This window comes from Orussus abietinus, unplaced genomic scaffold (assembly GCF_000612105.2).
Source record: "Orussus abietinus isolate OABI.00-Male unplaced genomic scaffold, Oabi_2.0 scaffold1, whole genome shotgun sequence".
Taxonomy (NCBI): Eukaryota; Metazoa; Arthropoda; class Insecta; order Hymenoptera; family Orussidae; genus Orussus; species Orussus abietinus.
Window position 1 is genome coordinate 3,293,651 of NW_019396017.1, and position 15,991 is coordinate 3,309,641.

General features: G+C 41.2%; 4 protein-coding genes across 7 annotated transcripts; 1 reads left to right on the forward strand and 3 right to left on the reverse strand.

Annotated features, from left to right (window-relative positions):
• The first annotated feature begins 4,013 nt into the window (after window positions 1-4,013).
• LOC105698157 (60S ribosomal protein L13a) lies at window positions 4,014-6,057 on the forward strand. Its single transcript, XM_012422166.2, has 6 exons — window positions 4,014-4,093; window positions 4,577-4,707; window positions 4,890-4,999; window positions 5,218-5,363; window positions 5,580-5,702; window positions 5,908-6,057. The coding sequence occupies exons 1-6, from the start codon at window positions 4,073-4,075 to the stop codon at window positions 5,989-5,991; spliced, it is 615 nt and encodes a 204-aa protein (XP_012277589.1). The 5' UTR covers window positions 4,014-4,072; the 3' UTR covers window positions 5,992-6,057.
• Window positions 6,025-8,046, reverse strand: LOC105698156 (DNA-directed RNA polymerase II subunit GRINL1A). Of its 2 annotated transcripts, none has more exons than XM_012422165.2 (5): window positions 7,871-8,046; window positions 7,274-7,553; window positions 6,957-7,212; window positions 6,492-6,869; window positions 6,025-6,393 (listed from the first exon to the last, which is right to left on the reverse strand). In XM_012422165.2, exons 2-5 carry the CDS (start codon window positions 7,420-7,422, stop codon window positions 6,175-6,177), a joined length of 1,002 nt encoding a protein of 333 aa, XP_012277588.1. In that variant the 5' UTR covers window positions 7,423-7,553; window positions 7,871-8,046; the 3' UTR covers window positions 6,025-6,174. The 2 variants fall into 2 exon arrangements, with proteins under 2 accessions (XP_012277588.1, XP_012277587.1); XM_012422164.2 differs by lacking the exon at window positions 7,871-8,046 and adding an exon at window positions 7,680-7,762.
• An 87-nt stretch (window positions 8,047-8,133) lies between these two features.
• LOC105698158 (p53 and DNA damage-regulated protein 1) lies at window positions 8,134-10,355 on the reverse strand. Of its 3 annotated transcripts, none has more exons than XM_012422167.1 (3): window positions 10,249-10,355; window positions 8,453-8,681; window positions 8,134-8,383 (listed from the first exon to the last, which is right to left on the reverse strand). In XM_012422167.1, exons 2-3 carry the CDS (start codon window positions 8,679-8,681, stop codon window positions 8,214-8,216), a joined length of 399 nt encoding a protein of 132 aa, XP_012277590.1. In that variant the 5' UTR covers window positions 10,249-10,355; the 3' UTR covers window positions 8,134-8,213. The 3 variants fall into 3 exon arrangements, with proteins under 3 accessions (XP_012277590.1, XP_012277592.1, XP_012277591.1); XM_012422169.2 differs by lacking the exon at window positions 10,249-10,355 and adding an exon at window positions 8,958-10,055; XM_012422168.2 differs by lacking the exon at window positions 10,249-10,355 and adding an exon at window positions 8,821-10,055.
• LOC105698155 (G patch domain and ankyrin repeat-containing protein 1 homolog) lies at window positions 8,935-10,079 on the reverse strand. Its single transcript, XM_012422162.2, has one exon. It carries the CDS (start codon window positions 10,043-10,045, stop codon window positions 8,960-8,962), a length of 1,086 nt encoding a protein of 361 aa, XP_012277585.1. The 5' UTR covers window positions 10,046-10,079; the 3' UTR covers window positions 8,935-8,959.
• Window positions 10,356-15,991: the final 5,636 nt, after the last annotated feature.

Sequence of the window (15,991 nt, forward strand, 5' to 3'; positions counted from 1 at the left end):
GTGGACGTAGTCATGCAGATTCGGCTAAAATACAACGGGTATAGAAATATAATTTCAATATATAAATACATAAATAATGAACCAACAAATATAAAAAGATCCTTTAAAGGCGGCTCGGTGAACGCATGAATTTGTTGACTACTTTTTTCACCGAGCCGGTGACCTCGATTCTCCAGGCGGTATCAGAGGTGACGTCAGTCGAAGAAGGTTCCAGAGCAGGACTGTGAACGTGGAAAGAAAAGGGGTATTAAAAATATATATTTAATAATTAATGGGTAGATAGTAAGGCAACTCGGCGATACCTGTTAAGTAGTAGTTCGTGTATTAATTCCTGAAACGATTGTCATTTCTTTTCGTACGGCCCGTGACCTCCATTCTCCAGACGATATGGGAGGTGACATCATCCGAAAGCGACTCCGAACTTCGGGGTCTGCGAACGGCGTGAAAGGAGGTACACTTCCACGTATAATTATCTTAATAGACCGACGACTAAATTCGTGGGTGAGTAGGATTAATAGCTGGAACGTTAAGTCATCGGTTTCCGGAACGGTGAACGGGGGGAAAATACGAATCGTAGGAAGAAAAGAATGTCGCCACGACCCTTCGATTCGAGAATGGGTCGTGAACCTTTATTTCGTAACGGATTTTCCCCGCCGGAACCAGTTGGCCCCTCTTTCTCTAATTTTTCATTGCCCCGTTGCCTTCTCTCTCCTCCCTTATCCCGCCGAACCCGAACGATAAGTTGCCAGGAACAGGGAACCACAGGTTGGAGTCCCAGGATTCAGGGAGGAGGAAGAGCCTTCCTCGGGTAAGTCGCCACGTGGCCAGAATGCAACAAGACCAATATCGCGATTCTCAGGGCGGTAACGAGGGCCAGTTATGCGTGGAGGCGTGTTGCCCGTTCCATAGGATTGTACGTACACAAGCCTGGAATAATTTCACTGCCAAGTCCTTCGCTCTTGTCCGCAACTAAGTGTAAACGCCCTATACCGAGCCTACGCACCGAGTCTACGGGATGATCCTGAAATTCTATACAAGATCAAAAATGGAACGTAAATATGCATTTTAGGCGGCCTAATTTATTTTAATGGTACACGGTTACCTGGATAAGTACACGATGTTCGCTCTCAAAGGGAATGCATTCAAGCAAGTGAGGGTAATCCTTCTGTACTGAGCTTACACGTGTATTTAGGCACAAGCGTACCTGAAACTGTTCAAAGGGACTGCATTTATATATTTTTTATAGGGTCACCGGCATCGGCCTTTACGTGCCCAAGACTCGTCGAACATCCCGGCTTTAATCCAGCACCTCACGAGAAATCTACCACTCAATGGAATGCGAGGAATTTGATAACGGCCTCCCTCTCGCCTGACTCTCCAAAGCCTCTCGACGAACTCCAAATCCGTTCCTTCCTTTCATGCGAGTTACGAGCACATTCGTTCGGTGCCGCGGAAAGGCAGCATATTTTCGGAGCAAACAATGAGGAGTATGTATTTTTTGTTGAACTTTAAGCCGGGTCCACATTCCGGGACCCTGACCTTACGAGTATCTTGATATCGTGAATTGGAACGTGATCTCAGTGGGTAGAAAAATTCCACTTTGTTGAAAAATTGGAAAATCAGGATTACACGCGGTGAGCATGGATCACGGATTTCCTCCTCGATTAATTTCGTATCCGTGTCGAATGAGCAAGTACCGAAAGCAATGGGCTCTGATTATACATGACCTCCGTGACGGCATGTCGTGCAAGTGTTCATCGATCATCGATGACTCAATCGGCAGAAGGAATACGAAAATGTTTGGCCTCTTGTTTTTTTGCAGGAATTATTACCAGGCCTCCATTGATCGCCTCTTTTTCGTCGTTAATTTATGTCGACTCGGGTACTGCAATTCATCATGAAACATACCTCGCTTTCTAAAAATTCAATCATTAAGATTTTATTGTAATCAGTTGGAATTATTTTACAGCTACGTTCCAGCCGTTAAATCGAGGAATTTCGACGCTGGGTGTTCATCCAATGAAATCGTCTCGCGGGCGATTCGCGTCGTCTGCACATTCCGATGTGCAGGTAAATATGTATGCACCGTTGAGGAGAGGTATCGAGTTGAGAAACACTTCGCCAAGGGACAATGCACAGCATGGTCGTACAATGCACCAAGGTCGAGGCCATGTACCTGAGAACTCCCCGTACGTACGGTCATACACATATCTCTATCATAGGTGTTATTACTTATGCGTAAGTGCATTCTCAGTGATCGCCAGACGTAACTCGGAGTCAATGGTCAAAGGCCTCGTCGGAGAACAGATGGAAATCGTAAAATGGGCAAAACCATTTCGAGGGGAGATTATCACTGGAATTCCATTTTCCCTTTATCTTCCTGTAATAAAAAAGAAATGTGACAATATATGTATATGAAGAGTTATTAACTAAGCCATGAGGAATTAATTATAGAGAGGTAGGCAGGATTTAATTACAATTGCGTTACAACCGTACGGTTCAATTACTCCAGGATTACGATTCAATTACGATCCAGCCTTCATTGATCACGCAATGGTGTAGCACGTTCCGGACCGGATTACTTCAGCGAGTACACACATTTCAGCTCAATAAGGCGACGGCTGAAGGTGAAATGTCGATGACGCAATTGGAATTCGAACGACAAGACTGATGATCTCATGCTATTCCAGGCCTTACTTATCTGCCGATTGCCCCTTTTCGGTTCGAATCACGATCATCGGTTAAAATTGTCTTTTACCTAGAAAGAAAAAAGAAACATGGTATAACTTCCATGCACTAAATTATTTATAATTATTTCAAGCTATCACAATACAAGAGTAATAATGCAGTATATGAAACTTCCAGTGGAAAGCATCGCCGAAGAGGGATTTTATTATTCAAGACTGGAAATCGAGGCGAAAAAAGGAATAATTTGAAAGCGACGTACACCTTGCGTGAAGAATCCAGTCTGACGGTCGATCAGCGGAAAGGATCTCTTTTTACCGGCTTGTTTGCCCGAGATTTTCTGCATGATCGTGAAGCATGATTAATAAAACCGAATCACTTAATGCCGGCGAAGGTGGCGTCCTTGGGGATACACAAAGCGGCTAAAGTGATGGCACTGTGGAGTACAGAGACTCGATAAAAGCAAACCATTCGGCGCCATGTACTTTCATGGTCATGTATGGCTTTCTGAAATTAACATATGAAGTAATGCTCATCGGTATAAAATGGTAAGCGAGTATATAGAGGAATATACAAGCAGGGTCGTAAATGGTACACGGTGTGCACCCTGAAGAGCGTTTCTTATCATTCCCCGGTTCCTGTCTTGCGCTATTTTTATTCACCCTCCTCGTTAAGGTAGGGACGATCGCATCTGCCCTCTTTCCGTTCCTTCCTGACGCCTTGCAGTTCCCCGCAGGGTCTGAAAGTAATCACGAGAAGGGCTCGGGGTGCATTTCGTCGACCGGAACCGCAGAGGGGCACGCATCTGGCGCGATTCCTTGCCCTGGTAACGTTCAAACCAAACACCCTGGAGTAGGGCACCTACTGTAGACAAAGAAGCCACGTGCCAAGGTCTTTTGCCGGCAGATGTTCTCTTCAAGGGAAGTGGTGGAAACTCAATTAATTCGATACTTTGTGGAGATCGCATCTTTTTGCTGAAACATTGGCATCATGATTCTCCGGGTTTTGCATTGTCAAGTGAACGATTACCTTTAGCCGATTTACCTTTATATTGACCGATTTCTGTGATTACAGGAAAGGAAATCTATTGGAAATTAAATGTCTTAAGGGTGTGGATAAATTCAATTCTTAACGAACTATAAGTAGGATTACTTTAAAAGGAATGTATGCTGTTTCGCCATCTGGTATCGAAAGAGCTTACTCGAATGTGCTCAGTCGGTTGTAGTTTCAAACGCCATTATCCTGATCTTGTTCCACTCGTAACGGAAAGAAAGTTTTAGTTTCGTAAAGTTGGCTGCAGGTTGGTTTAGGAATTCACCACGGTACCTTCCGGCGCCACCTCACACTTTCCTGATGCTCATGGCTCCTTTTCCGGCAGGGTCAGAAAATGACGGGCTTCAGTGAAAAGGTTTGTGGCCATAATTTTGTTATTTTAGGTACCAGTACATCTTAGATTTGGAAAATAGGTACGATAAATAGTAGTGTTTACTATCGGATAAACGTATCAAAGGGAACGATGGAATTTTCTACGATAATTGTTCGAATATTCAACGAAAGTGGTTAGTGTTGACCGATGCGGCACACGTGTTTAGAATTGTCTTCGCTCTTCGGTAGTTATTTGTGATCGAATATGCGTTTAAATAATAACTAAGCATAATTCTTTTAACCGAGTGCTCCATTTTAGTTTTTTGGGATTATGTATCCACGTGTGGATAGACTTTTTTTACAGTTAACCATATTTTGTTGGCAAGGATGTCAGGGGTTATGGTGACATTAAATTTAATTTTATTCATAAGTCGTTATATATTTTCACGGGTGCACAATAATTTTAAACTAGTGACAGTTTTAAGAATTTTTAATTATTGTACATGACGACGTATCTATTTTGCAGCCAATTTTGATAGATGGCCGTGGCCATTTGCTCGGCCGCCTGGCGGCTATCATCGCTAAAACGATCCTTCAGGGCAACAAAGTCATCGTTGTTCGCAGTGAACAACTTAATATTTCCGGAAACTTTTTCAGGTTAGTTCTGATTTTAATTCGTTATATACATGCTGTTTAACTAGCAAATGATTATCAATGTTCTTACCTACATTATTTGAAATCTCATGAAAAGATATATTTCTTATGATGCTTCAGTGAATAATTGAATGTTATGATTTTTGGTTTATGTATAACATATTAATGCATTTGTTCTATTACAGGAATAAATTGAAATTTATGTCTTTTCTACGAAAGAGGTGTAATGTTAATCCAGCACGTGGACCGTTCCACTTCCGGGCACCCAGCCGAATTTTATGGAAGACAGTGCGTGGTATGAAATTTATACTTTCAAATTTTAACGTACGTGGATGATGGTGCAAGACGTTTAATCGCTCCAGAATTAAAACAATCTAATGATTACAATATTCTTACCTACATTATTTGATAATGATCATGAAACAATCTTTAATAATGAAGTTGGATTAAATAACATTATTTATATCAGTTCCTTTGAGGTTCTCTTATAAAAAATACTGTTTCTACTTTTAGGGATGATCCCACACAAAACACAAAGGGGAAAGGATGCCTTAAGGAGGTTGAAGGTTTACGAAGGTTGCCCACCACCTTATGATCGCAGAAAACGTGTTGTCGTCCCAGGAGCTATGAGAGTTATATGCCTCAAGCCTGGCAGAAAGGTAAGTTTATATAATTGTCGTTAAACCGTTTTCAAATTACCTTCCATTTCTATTTGTAAATATCATTTTTAAACCACAATGATGTCATGGTAATTTGCGTCTGAAAATTAGTATTTCTAATCTTTGATGCAATCTATTTACTGAGTTGCATATACTTTAGTAATTTAGATTATTACTTTGTTAGTTACATTATTAATGAAAAAAATTCTTTTGCAGTATTGTCATGTTGGACGTTTGTCACATGAAGTGGGATGGAAGTACAAGGCTGTTGTACGTACTCTGGAGAACAAGAGGCGTGTTAGAGCCATTATGGAAGTTCAGAAGAGGGACAAGCTTAAGGTAAGATGTTACCACTGATATGTGTAACGAGTAAAATTTTCTTTTGTTAGATATATGGAAAATAATGATGGTTTTGGTAATTTGCGTCTGAAATGAAGTTAACTTCTTATGTTGCAGAATTTTTACTGATAGTTCATGTATTATGTTATTTCTGATTTTTTAAAGAATTTATATATTTCTACAAAACTGTTTTCTTTTTTTCCAGAAACTTACCAAACAAGCAGGAGAAGCAGTTGCTCAGAGAGCAGCACCGTACACGAAAATCATTAATGGTTATGGTTATAATTAGAGCGTGTTATATAAGGGAGAATAAAGCCTTGTCCAGAAAATAAATTGGGTTCATTTTTTAATGATACAAAGCTTGACTTAATTTGTAAAATCCTTGCTACATGGTAAAAAACTTCCTCATTCAATAAAATAATTTATGTACACATGTTAAGTAACTTGTTAAATTAGGATTTGTCCATTCATATTAGGTTTCAACACTCTCAACTGTATAAGTAACCGTTCCACCAACATCAGGGCTTTCTTCGTCATGAACTTCATGTTCCTCTTCATCATCTGAACTCGATGCAGAAGTCGAGTGTGCATCAGGTAACCTATATTTGCCTATATTAGATGGTAATGATCCTATGCTATGTAAACCTAACTGTTCAGCCAACCGTTCTGCTGCATGTTTTGCTTGTACTTCCTGTAACACAGTAATCCAATAAGAACAGGAATTTGTAACGTCATTGATCTTAATACATTGAATGTTCTCTGAATATTTTTATTTAAACTACACCAAACCTGTAATTTTTCAGCTTGTTCCTTTTGAAGCTTTAAAGACTCTTGCAAATCTAATGTTTTTACCGCTCCATGTACTATGAGTGGTGGAGTAGCAGCAGTAATTTCCCAATGGCTGCCTTTCTTTCGCTGTTTTTCTTTCATAGGATCATGAACATTACTCTTTGTTGTCTTGTAAGGTTTAAATGGCTCTCTCTTTTTGCCAACTTGTTCACTATTTGATTTTTCCACTTTATCCAATATATATTTCACGTGCTCCAATTCTTCTTCCTTCCCAATTTCAGTATGCGATGCGAGCTCCTTTAAATCCTCGGGAGTTATTAAGCTTTCTTCTGGAGCCAAATGTATTACTTTTTTCTTGTGCACACCGCTTCCAGTCGGCTATTCAGTAAAAAAATACAATCAAAGTACTTAATGATTATATTAGACTTCTTAAATTTTAGAACAATTTTTTTACAATAAAAATACCTGTGCAAGGACCATCAATGGATCCTCTTCATCGTCACTATCCAACTCTATCGTTTTTATTTCCTCTGATGTTTCACTATATTTTCCAGTCCATTCTAATTTATTCATAGCAATTTTACCTTCTGATGCAATATTAAGCCGTGAAAGCAGATTAGCAGCTTTTTCCACTTCATCGCGATGGCTTAACTCTTTTATAATCTTGTCACGAAAAATTTTAATTTTCTCACCTTTATCAGGGAGGCGGGAGGTCAACGGTCTACAAGAAAAAACAATATTATTTATTTTATAACAAATATTGCAGTTTGTATGGAACCAACCTGGCTATTAATTTATTTTGTCTCTCTAACAGATCTTGCAACTCCCACTTTTGCTTGTTTGACAGATCATCGATGTAGCCTTGACCTTCCTTTTTCGATGGAGGAGGAATATCTCCCGGAATACGTTTTACTATTTTGTCTTTGTACATATTGATGTCCAAAAAATCATTTTATATATCCAGGAGAATGACAAAGGTCAAAACATATTTATTCTCATTTGTACCGTATGTACCATTGTGCAATCCTACATGACGATCATGGGAAGTTGAACATAACCAACCTGGAATTAGAGATCAGTACGTTTTTCAGATTCTTTTTTAGCTTTACGCTTCCAAAACTTTGACAACAACAAAATGGAGGTTAAAAAACCTTCAAATGTATGAAACAGCATCGTGTACATACATACATTTATAACCTAACAATTGTATCTCGCTCCAAGTTAAAAAGTCATATTCAAATTCAAAATAGCATGTCCACAGCTCGACTGATAAAGTCCTGTTTTCACGTAATTTACATCGTGTACAAAATACGTGATGAAAAATATCTAGTAATTTACTGTAAACCAAACGTGTAAATTACCTAGGGTATTTTACTTACCAAAGATGAGTTGGGAACAGAGAGATGAAAATAGCCAGGCCTAAGCGGACACAGCTATCAAAATTTTGCGACGCGAGCGCCGTTATTTCCGCTGATGCCTCTAGTACCCAAGGCACCGTTTCAAAAATAGGATGATTCGTTATAGGACGTTAAGATCTAATTTATATAGGATGTTAAGTATAGTTGTTTGAAAAACAAAATGTGTAAAAAGATTCAAGACGCATGTGGTAAAGCATAAAGAAAATTCGAGCTTATACTAAAAATTGATAAATTATCTCGATTGTATTATTTTGCAATCACAACATGGTACATTTTACATTAACAAAATTTATAGTGTATAATCTTATAAATTCTTCCCTCTTCCTTCATTTAAAGCTGCCATTTCTTTATGCGACAAAGGTTTTAGCATTAAACCAGGTACTGGAGGATTAAATTCCAGATCCCTTAATTCATTGACTTTAACCTTGAGGTTGCTTCTAATTTTATTGATTTCTATGTCACATTCTTTTTGATCTGAAAAAATATTAAATCTGATAACGTAATCTGGTATTTTTTGTTCTACGGATACTTGGAAACAACTACCTTGTATTAGCAATTTTTCAGCCTCGTTGGATGACATTTTTAATAATAGAGGCCCGACTGTAATCCATGTCTTATCACATTTCTGTTGTTGCAATGCTCTCATCCCTACCCTATCATCATTTCTTCTTCTATCCAATGCAACAACATCTTGCCGGTCAGTAAGGATTTCTCCAGCTTTCTTTTCAACTCCTTGGAGATGTTGTAACAATCTTTGTTGATCATTCAGCATCTATAAATAACATGTTTAATTGAAAATATACTGTGTATATCTTGTTTTCAATTATCTATGGACATATAGGCAATGCATATATTTTTTAAACATTTAACACAATCAATAAATAATACACTTTGGAGAATGAAAAACTTACTATTTTATAATTTTGTAACGTACATATCTAAACTCCTTAAATATAAATTTCATCAATTTGTCTTATTTGTTTAGTTTTTAGATTCTACTGTATAAATTATTTATCGATGTGTTGTAATAAAATTATAATCTCGTTACATTTAAGACAGTGCTATACGTATAGCTCTTTCTTTCTTAGATTCTTTGCTGAGTAATTTTTCTCGATCTTTCATTTTAAATGGCTTATGCTTTGGTACTTTGTTTAAAATAATTGCACTAGGGTCTCCAGGTTTAAAATGGGTTACCCTTGGTTCAAGATCCGTTGGGTGACCGAGACCCTTTCGATCTGCTTTTAACACAGTTTTTACAGGATATTTCAAGCCCTTTCCGGATGGTCCTAAACCACCACCTTCATCCCAGCCTGTATTTATAAGCATTTTATAGCCTTTATTTTGCTTTGATATTCCATAAATTGCGCTAGGTAGTTTCGGCTTTGTATTGAATATGTGCAATGTTGAAGTTTCATGTTTTTTTATTGTAGTCTCTTTAAAGTGAGATTTACAAATTTCGCAGTAAAATTCAGTGCTCTTGTTCCTTTCACCTTGTCTTAATATTTCACTTTGTAAATTTACAGCATTACTTTTCGTTATATCTATTATATCCTCCTTTAGTTTAAAATTCCATGACAATTGACTTTCAGTCTTTTCAAGAATGTTTCTTTTCCGAAGGAGAGCTACTATATTTATAAAATTTTTTTTTAAAGCTAATTGTGCCGCCGTTAGGCCAGATCTTTCTCTTGCCCTTTTATTAGCACCGAGTTTCAGCAGAAGTTCTACGATTGCTGGCTGGCCACAATATGCTGCCAACATTAACGGCGTCCATCCAAAGTCGTCGGTTACATTTACATTTTCCGGTGTTAGGTGTTGCTTTAAAAAAATCAAATCACCTTGTTCTACAGCCTTCAAAATTGAGTTAGTAGAAACTTTAGTACTATTGTTTTCAGCAACCCGAGTTATTGTAACGCCGCAGGACCTTACAAACTTATTTGTTTGAAGATTTGGCTGTTCTTGGTGGTAATTACTATTTTCCTTTGGTAGTTCCGTTGCATCAGATTTTTGTTGGACAATTTCTTCGTATGCTGCTCGTGCTTCGGCACTGTCAAAATTCAGGTAGCTTTGTGGACTTTTTACTGAGTTTATAGGAACATCCGGCGACTCTTTGATAAATGATTTCCATGGAAAGTTCATCTTGTTGAATAAATCTCTTTTTCAGTATTCTATCATACTATTATTTAATGCATTGATACACCAGCACTTCTCATATTCAGTCAAGAATTGTTCAAATTTTAATATTTTTTTCTCGTCTTCAGGTTATGATAGGTCAAGATTACATAAATTCCGTTTCCTGACTGCATTTAACGAGGAATTATGTTTCTAATAACACAATTTACCTTTCAACGAAGATGCAGTACGGTAAATGCGATTCGATTCGCAAGTATTGTCAACACGCAATTTCTTGAAGTCTTGACGGGCTATTAAGTATAAAATGGTTAAGAACAGCAAACAGATATAATTTATATATATCTAACATTCATCTATGTGCCTAAAATAATGAATGAAATACTTGATATCAGTGCAAGATGGTGCCACTACATCAGTCAAGGCCACTGAAATAAAGAATAGAGTACCGATTACATCCACAGCTTCACTGGCGCTGGCGTCGCACTAACCTTGCGCGCGACAGTTCGTAGATTCAAAATATGAAGTGTAGCGCATTAGTTTCGGAACGCTTAACGGTGGAATCTCCAAGGGCGGACAAGCAGCGTTGAAATTTAATCCGTGTCAGGTTCTTTCCTACCCGTTACGCAGTGTGTTAAGGTCCCTGTATTCTTTTAATAAATATCCAATAAAAATACGACACAGCGATTAACGAAACGAAAACGAAATATTCGTCGCGTCGATCGTTAAAGTACATTGGTGTGTAACGATTGACCGATCGTTGGCGCCGCACAAGTCGATAATGGACGGGAATTTGCATCAAGATTCGGTTGAAAGGGTCCTCGCCATTCGAGTCTTATAAGTCCGAAGAGCTCTTGTCCCCGCAGCCTGAATACCGACTAGGCCTCCTTTGGTACCTCCGTATTCCGTATTCCGTGAAGCATTAATGCGCTCTTCCTAGGTACTAGAAGCGCCCTACTAGCGTTTCCCGGCATTGGAAATTGCGCGCGACGTTTAATCCCTGTAAAATCCGTAGCCGTTACTCGGGGGTAATGCGTGCACGCCAATACGTGCTTGCGGCACCCGTCGAAAGGTTTAGGTTAGGTCGAAGCCGAGCTTCTCTGCCTCCCTCCTCGTCTTTCGATCTCGGGAATTATCCTCTATTATTTTTTTTCTTCCCCTAGATCTTTTCCACCTAATGGGACGTCTGGCGAATCGATATGGCGCAACTGTCTCTAGGGTCCTTCCAAGATTTGTGCCGTTTGCTGACTAATATGCGCCAAACTCGGGCGTCATGCTCGGTGGGCTCGACATTTCCGGTTTTCGCGAATCCTGCGAAGCTAGACGTATCCCGGAACGCGACACCACTCTTGAGCACTTATCGTTAGGCAGCAGCATTGTTCGCTTATCCGTCCCGACTCGAGACGAACATTATTATCCGCGATTCCCATGCTCCTTCAAGTTAAAGCGGGACTTATAGTTGTAATCGCGGATTACAGTAGCGAGTCTGCTGGTGTTAAATTGTCTAAAACCTGTCTGCAAGGGGTAAGTGGATAATGGTGAGCGCCGGCTTGCCTGCACTTTCAAGATGCAATTTCGGAGTGCGGTACTTCGCCTCTCGTCCTACCTTCCGGGATATTGCCGTTGTCTCGTTATTCCATTCGTCCTTTCCCTTGGCTCGTACGTTCCTCCGGGCGAGTCCTAGGAAATATAAATTACGATCTTGTGCTCGTTATTATTAAACCGGGGAGGAGTCTGGTATCGAGTCGTCGCGTCGAGGACGTCGACGTCTCTCGTTCTTACAACGCCATTCTTTAACTTTCTTATTTTTTTCTTACTCAGGTTCCATGGAATATTTTATACCGATTGGGGGAGGAAGATATAACGAAAGCCATCTAATGGCAAGTCATTGTCTACTTTTTACCTGCGAATCTCTGGGATATTCATGCACCCAACCGCCAGCGATTACACGCAGAAATAGATTAAAACCCGCACTGCGTCGATTGGATTAGGTTGCCGGAGCAACGGCAGCCCCTCGCTTCCGGATGCAGCCAGAAGGTGCAACCAGAAGGTGCAGCAGAAGATGCACCGAGTTATCGGAAGCTCCTCGAAATTATTCCTATAGCGTGCCTAATGCTTTCTATCAGTGCTCCTCGAGAGCGATCTTAATTGTACCTACCTTAAATTCCCGTACATTGGCCGCGGTTTTGCGTACATGCACCATTGAGTTCACCTTGATACGCTGGCTGCACGGGGAATCCCATGGGAAAGGTGGCTCTAATGTCTGGCGAGATAAAACCGTGCCAAGAGGGAGCATTACTTGGTATAATCGAATTAGTTATACCTCCGACTCGGCCACCCGACTTTACCTACAAAGCGACATCGAAGAGTTAGAGCTTGATCCTCTTCTTGCTCCTTTTCAGCCCTTTTCCTCGACATTGCGAGACTTTTTACTCGATCTCATTTCACCGATGGACGAACGGGAGAAGGTAGCTACCGGGGAGAGAGTAGCTACCGAGGAGATTTTGTTGGGAACTTCCGGAGCCCGTGGTTCATGGTCTATCCGCATCAGCGAGCCGTGAATGCTTCATTAACCCTCGGGGTTTACTGGGAAAAATGCAAAAGAGGATCGCCAGGAAGAGTAGGAAGCGGTGATATCGATAAGGTGTCGAAGAGAAGAAAAGCCACGCTTTGGCTCGTCATTTTTACGACTCCGTTGACCCGCAAACTAACATTCTCCAGATTTTATTCATCTGCCGGATGGCTACCCTTTCGGATATTCTCACGGGCGTAATTTTTATTCAGCCCTCTCGCGCCGTGGTGTTCCGATTTTTTTTTGATTCTCTAATTCGTCCTCACTCTTATTAATTGAAGAGGAATTTTAAAATTAATACTCGAGTGGTGATTGTTTTTTTGACGCACTTGCACGTCGTTCATCGCGTATGCCCTGGACACCCTCCTAGTTCATCAACTTACGCGTGAAAAATACTTCTTTAGCCCGCTGGACATCAAAGCGATGTAAAAATGGATTTTATTAACAGGATGCTTCTAATAAGGGGAACTTGCAAGGGAGACGTTCTACGCCACGCACGACCTACGCGCGAGCTTGGAAATGGCCGCGTAAGTGCATCTCGTTGAGGATGGTCAGGCATGCAAAATTTATAATAAAATCACCGTAAGCAGGAAAATGATCGACGAAGATACTAATTTTAATGATTATTTAAAAATCCTAAGAGAAGAATTTATTTTACGCAAGAAGTCACCGTGGGTAATTATTATATCGTGGAAGGGTGTAGACGGGCATCTTGCGTCGCGATAATGCACGATATCAACCCATTCTTAAAATTGAATAATTTTAATGCCGTGCATTTGCATGCACCTCATATAAGAAGATTTAATGGTTCAAGGTAAAGCGGCGGTGCATATTCATGGGTAACATGCCGGTAACTTTAACCGAAGTCCGATCTTTTTATACGACCCTATGCCGTAGGTGAAGAGCGAAGCCGCTCTCCTTAAAAGGGATAATGTATTCCCCTTTTATTTCGCATGACTAAATCACGTAGTACTTTACCTGCAATTACCAAGTCAGCGATCTATTATGTGAAGCGTACTTCGGTGAAGGCCTGCTAATACTCGGATCTTTCCACGAGGAATATTAAATCGAGCTGAGCTCCGACACTCCTTTGAACGTGCATCGGAGTTTTTCGCGAGCCCTTTATCATCGATATCGTAATAGGTAATTGCCGAGCCGTCAATTCTAGACAATCGAAGCCGTTTTATAATCGACACATTCTGAACGAATAGATGCGGTTAGAGCCGTACCACGCGGTTGATGGAATTGGATCGATAAAAATGAATCTCGCAATTTATTTTGATAGTCCAACTCCTAGATAGCGGCATCCGTCCGCTGGACCGATAGCGAATTAATACCGATAATTGATAATAGCATTTTATACCTGGATTTGACGGCATTTTTTTAGGGGATTTATATTCCACGGGATCCCTTCAAACCCTGACGAAGTGGAGAATTCACCTCGTTGACACGGAGGTGGAAATGACGGAACGAACCGGCTGGGAAAAAATTGCGGTCCTCGAGATGATATTATTTATCGAGGTGTCATCTTTCCGGTGGATTCGTGATTTTTATAAATCACCGCCCCCGGTGTAGAGCGATTCCGATATTCAGTGGCCGCGGTCGGGTTGGAAATTTGCGACGAGTTATTAGTCGCTTCGAGGATGCACTTGTGCATCTCTTCCCTGTGCAGCCATTTTTCTAACGAACGACCTGCCTGTCCGGACGTTGCGCGGGATGGTCACCGACAAATGTCGTAATTTAAAGTTTTAGGAGGTCGCGGTTTAAAAAAAAAAAAACACACATCTCATAAATATTTACTCGGGGGTGATAGTTAAGCTCTCGGCCACCGGACGTTGCGTTGAGAAATGATAGCGCTTCCGGGAGGTACCGAGTTCCTTTTTTAAGGGAATCCCTTTCCGCGGCTGCATTGGGACATAATGGCATTTTAAAGAGACATAATTGCCAAGTCTCTGAACACGTCGAAAGAAATATTCGATGCTCCAATTTGGATTATTTCTCTGGTCCCAATTCGTGCGCCACTCCGCTCTAACAGGATTATTTACATTATTTACAATAAATGGAAAGGGACGTTCAACTTCGCATCCGTTCGAACCCTTCCGGCTGGGGAGGAGAAAACAGGAAATTAGGAGCTCGGAGTTTCGAACGCTTTTTTAAGCCGACTTGCATAAAGCCTCGGCGATAAATATTGCATCCAGTGGTGAATCCAGTTTGCGCATAGTTTCGTTAGGCAGTTTGGTTGACGGTGTGCCTGTAACCAAACTATCTTCCACCCAGTAGTAACCTCGGTTACGGGGAAACTTTGGATACGCGAGCACGAAGTGCCGAATACTTGGGTGAAGCTCCAAGTGGAGAACAGTAGAGCCCGGGTTGGTCGCTTTCGACGAGTGCTTTGTGTCCCGAACTTCGTTCCCGAAGGCCTTTCGAGAATTCCTTTTGTCGACTAAGCGCGACTCGATCGACGTCTCCTCCTTTTCGACCCCCGATGATCACCATGGACGTGGAATCTGCATACATACCTCCGGCAATGTTAAGCCCATTTGCATATCGTCGCGACCCGGCGCTTCGCGAGGTTCCTTCCGGATGATTTCATGATGTCGATAACCTCGAGCAACTCTTTCGCCGTTACATCTCCATCGATTAAAGTAACGCTCGGGTACAATCACGGGGAAACGGAAAAAGAGAGTCATCGAAAACGATGGAACGAATTTCTTCTCCAATTAAATCCCGCAAATCGGAAACGAGCCCGGTCGAAAATTTTTATTCGCCTCTAGACGAGGGTTATAAAAATACTTGGCGCAAAACGCATCCATCGATGTAACGTAGGTCTCGCCGATCGGCGCGTCTTCTACAGCCTCTCCGTCGTGTAGGACGTCGTTCCTAAATCCTGGATAATATCCGGGATACGAGGTATTTCTTTACCTAGACAGCAGTCTACTTGCGAGAATTTACGACTTCGCTCCGTTAGGCGCAAAATCGGAGACAAAGGAACAGCTTTGTAGTCCTGTCGACGAGGCGCAGGAATTCCCTCTGCCGGCATTTTGGTCCCCACCAAACCCGATCAGTCGGCGATGTCGCGTCGTGAATTAACAAACGTCCATTCGGGCTGCGGTTTGACATTTTCCCTCGACGGGGTGGAACGCATTTCTTCTCGTTTTTCGGTTTACGCGGACGGGGAAACGCTCTTACGTAGCGCGCCGAGGGGCAGGCGGGATCTCCATGCAAAACGGCTAATTGGTATGGTGGTACCGTGACCCCGTTGTATAAACTGCGCCGCTACCACGTTGGAATACGGAATGCATTTTGACCGAACCACGAGGATGTGGGTCACACTTATTTATCGCGAAAAGCATTCGGAGTCACCTCCGTCGCAACGACGCATT